General features: G+C 42.6%; 1 protein-coding gene across 2 annotated transcripts in view; it reads right to left on the bottom strand.

Moving 5' to 3' along the window:
* Nucleotides 1-414: 414 nt before the first annotated feature.
* Nucleotides 415-6,000, bottom strand: part of ATP6V0A4 (ATPase H+ transporting V0 subunit a4) — a 66,704-nt gene continuing 61,118 nt past the window's right edge. For both annotated transcript variants that reach the window (XM_060245650.1, XM_060245652.1), the window contains 3 exons: nucleotides 5,341-5,458; nucleotides 1,947-2,118; nucleotides 415-582 (listed from right to left, as the gene is read on the bottom strand). In XM_060245650.1, the coding sequence (XP_060101633.1) occupies nucleotides 492-582; nucleotides 1,947-2,118; nucleotides 5,341-5,458 (381 nt within the window). In that variant the 3' untranslated portion in view covers nucleotides 415-491. The remainder of the gene's footprint in view (nucleotides 583-1,946; nucleotides 2,119-5,340; nucleotides 5,459-6,000) is intronic.

Raw genomic sequence — 6,000 nt, 5'->3', positions numbered from 1 at the left:
GGTAGGACCAGAACCAACAGGTTAAAATTACATCAAAAGAGTTTCTGGCTCAACGATAGGAAGAACTTCCTGACAGTCAGCAGTTGCCCAGTGGAACAGGTTTCCTCAGGAGGTGGTGGGCTCTCCTTCCCTGGAGGTTTTTAAACAGAGGCTAGATGGCCATCTGACAGCAATGTGGATCCTGTGAATTTAGGGGGAGATATTTGTGAATTTCCTGCATTGTTCAGGGGTTGGACTAGATGACCCTAGAAGGTCCCTTCCAACTCTGTGTTCTATGATTTCTGTGTTCTTGACACACATTCTAAGTAAAGTTTTGGGCCAGCTAGCAGGGCAAGGACAATCTTCTCAGGTAGCTAGATGCAGTATATGACATACTGCACAGCTGTAAACCTTTCATGGTCATAAATTCTTGGGGAGGTTGTTGTTGTTTAAAGTAGTAGAAGAAGAGCAGTAAGTCTGGGAGATTCAAAGCTCTCTGCTCCAAAGAGGTTTCATTCTTCTGTTCCTTCTATGATGTGCTTAAAAGAAAACGGCGTAAATTTATAGCCCGTCCCAGAGTAGAACTTGTTTTGGAACTCTACCCTAAGGGGGAAAAAACAGACACATTAAATAAGCAGAGTTGTGAGTAGCAGAGCTATGATAAAACATACATGGAAGTTACCAGGGACTACAAAGGTGTCTTCTTTTCCATATGCTGTAATGAGCATCAGAACCAATGTCAGGAAACTGAGAAGTGCCCTACCGCTTTAGCCCTGCCTTTTGGATTAATTTTAGCTGTGACCTTGGGTCACAACTGTACCAGAGGTATACAGTTGGAAGGGAGGTGGAACAGCTCAATGGCAGAGCATCTGCTTTGCATGCAGATGGTCCCAGGTGCAATCCCTGGCATCTCCAATTAAAATGATCTGGTAGGGGGTGATGCCAAAGATCTCTACTTGAGACCCTGTACAGATGCTGCCAATCAGAATAAATACTGACTTTGATGGATCAGTAGTTTCATGTATGTGCTCATGTATACAGTGCAATCCTAGATAGTTACACTCTTCTAATTTCACTGAAATCACCAGGCTTAGAAAAGTGTACTTCTACATAGGAATGGATTGATAGTGAGCCATTTGTTAACACTATGGCAGGTACAAGTGAGAAAGACTGAAAAATCCATCCGAACCTTTACTTTGTTCCACCAACCTAGTATTGCCTTCCTTCCTTATTTTGCTGGCTGAACAAGGCAGTGGGTCAATGCCTTTGCAAATAACTCAGTAGCCATATCAGTCTTATTTGATGGGTCCCTTTGGGGCACATAGTTGAAGCAACAGTTAAAGCGACGGCAATCTGTTGAGGCTAAGTGGAAATGTCACCTTCTACTGGGAGTGGAACTGTACAACCCTTCTTTCAATGAAACGTGCTATGTGGAGAGAGAGCATACATATATTAAAAACTAAGAAAGATTATAGAAAGAGGTACTAAGGAATGTCCATACTAAATTCAGTGATGAAACAGAAAGGTGGAGAAATGCAATGGATAACAAACATTGCATTTTTAGCACTGGGAAAATGCAAACCCTTATAACCACTGCATAACAAAGTACATTTATTTAAACCATAAAGATGAATTTTGAAAACACAGTCAGTTTAGCTCTGTATGTATTGTGATGGAGAAGATGAAGCAGGATCATACAGATTGTAGCCCCTGCTGACTTCCACACATACATTTTGATACCTGCGTAGAACTTGCACATGTACAATTTATGTCTATTTTTTAAAAAAAACCCTCACCCATTTCTCCAAGGATCTTGATTTCTTGGAGAGAACACTTTGCACACACAGTTCTTACGTGCATATGGTCCATGCAGATGTTCACCCAAAATCAAGGCACAACTAAAACATATTGAGCAATCTACAGAATGTGAAGTATTATTGCCAGCACCTATACATGTAATTGCTTACCAGTGAAGTCGCAGAGCATGCAAGAAGGCAGAGAGGCCCTCCATGATGAGCAGAATGGCTACAGTCAGAGCAGCAAAGACAGCAAAGACGATGAAGATGACAATGATTCCTCCCCAGCCATGAAAGGTAGGTCCAATTGTGAACACCATCGTCCAAAGGACCTCTGAGAGCTCTAAAAGATCAAGGGAGGCAAGAAGAAAGAACATGACAAAATAGTCTTGAGCAATTATATTAAAATCTATTTAGACATGAGATCCTTCCACTATAAATGGCTTTAAAAAGGTAAAGGCAATCCCCTGTGCAAGCACCAGACTCTGGGGTGACATTGCTTTCGCAACGTTTTCATGGCAGACCTTTTATGGGGTGGTTTGCCATTGCCTTCCCCAGCCATTTACACTTTACCCCCAGCAAGCTGGGTACTCCTTTTACCAACCTCAGAAGGAAGTAAGGCTGAGTCAACCATGAGCCGGCTACCTGAACCCAGCCAGGATCAAACTCAGGTCATGAGCAGAGCTTGGACTGCAGTACCGCAGCTTACCACTCTGTACCACGGGGCTCCTACAAATGGCTTTAAGACCTCACAGATTTTCACTGGAGGTTGGTCTGTGAATAACTCTTCGCACAGAGGTGAGATAGGAGGCTAACCACAGACATGGTATTTTGTATGCAACTCCCTTACTCCTCCTTATCCATTCTTCTGGTGTTTCCCTTGATGAATTTTAGGCAACAGGTTAAAAAAATTTTGCCATTTTACCAGACCTTTACATAATTATCTCTCAGACTGAATGTTGTGTGTTCTTTTTTTACTATCCATTTCATTATTTTTAAAATAATGAGAAGGGCGGGATATAAATCCCAAATAAATAAAATAAATAAATAAAATAAGCCATCTCAAAAAACTGCATTTCACAGGGAAGATATAAACATTTCAATTAAATAATCCCCCTCATTAGTTAGTACCCTTCAATGTGTCACAGGGGTGCTTGTGTGACTCACTGGGCTAGATCTTTCCCTTCCCCTTCCTTTATCTGTCAGCCTTCAGTTGACCCTGTTTGTATATTGGAGAAGCCAGAAGTAGCCAATTGAGATTCTTTAAACCCTTAAAAGTAAATAAAAGAGGGGATGGATTAATAAGGACTAGGTTAACTGCCACTTTTCCTGATAGAGTTTGGAAGTCCTACTATCTTCTCATATCAGAAACCAACTGGTTTAGCATTATACCAAGAGGGGCACGCCCTGCTGATAAACTCTAAAACATAATCTTCCTAGGCAGGGGAAAACTAACAAGCAGTCTGAGGTATATGCAGTGTAAGATCCAGTAATCTTTAACTAAGGTTTGGGAAACCTTCACAGCAGTTGTTTATTCTATTCTCATGTGATAAACTGTTGGTTACTGACTATCTTTCTTGGGAGCATTGTATTCTAAAGCTTTCTCTAAGCTATGCCTGTCACAGGATTACAAATGTATAGCGTTTATTCTTGAAAAACACTTCATCCTGTCAACAAAATAAAGTTCTTGTTTACATCATTACATGATTTTCATGAGTGGACAAGGTTATTCAGTCTTAAAGGCCAAGGCAGGGGTGAGGTAAAGTGTACCTCTGAATCACACCTGAAGGTGGGAGCCTGCCACTAAACAGTATTATAATTTTCCTCACGGGTGGCTTGCCTCCAGATAATTTCTGAGCACTTTTTGTCAGTCCCTAAGTAATTATCTGTCCATTCAGTTATCTAAATTTGCCCTGTGACAAGGGAATGCGGCATGGGAGTTAATTATCTAATAGCAATAAAACAAATGCACTACTGTAAAGAGGACAATCTCTTTTTTTATTGTGTGGGACAGGGCTTTTTTTGAGCTGGAATGCACAGGAATGCAGTTCCGGCTGGCTTGATGCCGGGGTGTGTGGCTTAATATGCAAATGAGGCCCTGCTGAGCTTTTTCTACAAAAGCCCTATGTAAAACAATGGTGATGTCAGGGGGTGTGGCTTAATATGCAAATGAGTTCCTGCTAGGCTTTTTCTGCAAAAGAAAGCCCTGGTGTGGGATATTCTCACCAAAATAGAAAAGTTCCTCAATGGTTTCTCATCTGCAAAAACTTGAACTATGCTAATCACAAAAAAGACAGAAATGTTATGGCGATGTCAACTTTAACATAGACAGAGACAGAAAATAGATTGGTTTTTACTGGTTCAGATCAAATTTGGCACAGACTACTAATTTTCATAAAGATTAGTAACGTTCTCATGGTGTACTAAGCAATGTATACAGCTGGAAAATATGGCAAAGAGCTCTTTGGCTAGCAGAGATATGAACTAGTTCACTGATGCCAGCATTTAAGGGGGAGAAAACTGTCTACCAGAATCCCAGGCCTGTAAATCAATGACAGTTCCGGCTTCCCAGAAGACTTTTGAATTGCTCTATTATTACTCAATGGCCCAATACCAGGAGCACATTGGCAAAATCCCAGATTCAAATCCCTATTGAGCAACAAAGAGCACTGTATAATCTCAAACAAGTCACTAAACCCATTTTACCTAAGGATAGTTTTGAGGTTACAGCACTATTCTGAACTCCATAGGGTAGAGTGAAAGAAAATGAAACAAATAAGTAAAATACTGAAAGGGACACTGCTAGGGTTGTCAACTAGGGTTGCTGACACCAAGTAGGAAAATACTGAGAGATTTGGGGGTGGAGACTGTTGGGACAGTTTGAGGAGAGTAATGCCATAGCAACCTCCCTCAAAAGCAGCGATTTTCTTCAGGATAACTGATCTGTGTGGTCTGGAGATCAATTGTAATTCCAGGATATCTCCAAGCACCACCTGGAGGTTGGCAACCCGATAAAATGGCAACTACCAGGAAAAACACCATGACAGTGCAATTGTTTCCCTTCTTTGTTGGAGCTTCAGTGCCATTACACTTCCCAGTTCCTTCTTTCTCTATCTTAAAGTGATGCCAGCCAACAGTGAAAGTAATGGTGTCACAAAACTGAGTAGCTCATCAGATTTGGCTAGCAATGGCATCATTTGAGGGCAAGCAAAGATGACTGAGAGTGATGGCAGTCGGTCACAGGGGTGTGCTGATGAGATCTTCTATTGTACTCCTTACACCTGGACAAACACATTTGTCTTTTTTTAATACAAGTGAAAAAAAATCAGCCGAAAGGAACAGCATGTTTTGACTTGGTCGAAAAGTTCACAAAAGGCAAACTTCCTTTCCATCTCTATTCAAGCATAACTTTACCTGGTTTTTGTCCAAAGTGGTTTAATTTCTAACAACTGTCTTTTGATCCAACAGGTATTACTATGGAAAAGCCAGATATCCTTCTCTCTTTATCCTGTACACCCAGGGCAATGCAACTGTTGCTCATACCACAACCACACTGAACACTCACGTGCATGTGCCAAGCTGAGTGCCCACAGCCGAAGGTAGGAGGCTGTGTTAGAAATACAACCTAGACAGTACTCAATGGTGTGGATAGCCTGATGGACAAAGATGTCTCCAAAGTTGAACTGAAAAAAATCAAGAGAATAAACCATGAGCAAAAAGATCCTGGATTCAGATATCACAACAGCCATAACCTTAGAGAATGTCCTTCAGGAAGTGACTGGCAGAGTATAATTCCACAGAATCTGTTCTCTGAAAGTGCCATTTTTTCCATGGCTGTTCTCCATAGCCTGGAGATCCATTGCAATTCTGGGGGAACTCCAGACTGCACCTGGACCAGACTAGGCTTCCCAAATCCCCCGCCTGGGCGGGGGACCCCAGATTTGGAGCCTCCTCCCCCTGCTCGCCAAAAATCTGGAAAGCGGGGGGGAATGGCGGCCCTTCCCACCCAGCCCCGATCTCAGCAGCTTCTCCTCTCCCCTTCCTGTTTCGTCTTCTCGCCCTCCCCGCAAATGCCTCTTTTTCAACCCCCATGCCCCATCCCAAGTTGTGAGGAAAGTGGGGGGGGGGGGGGCTGTGAAGAAGGAAGGAAGGAAGGGGGGAGCGAAAGAGGGAGGGCTGGCGACATGGAGCGCGTGAAGCGCCTGGTGCGGCCGGAGAACATGAA

This window comes from Heteronotia binoei, chromosome 8 (genome assembly GCF_032191835.1).
Source record: "Heteronotia binoei isolate CCM8104 ecotype False Entrance Well chromosome 8, APGP_CSIRO_Hbin_v1, whole genome shotgun sequence".
In the NCBI taxonomy this organism is placed as follows: domain Eukaryota; kingdom Metazoa; phylum Chordata; class Lepidosauria; order Squamata; family Gekkonidae; genus Heteronotia; species Heteronotia binoei.
Note: the sequence above shows the minus strand (reverse complement) of the source record. Positions and strands in the feature narration are given on the sequence as shown.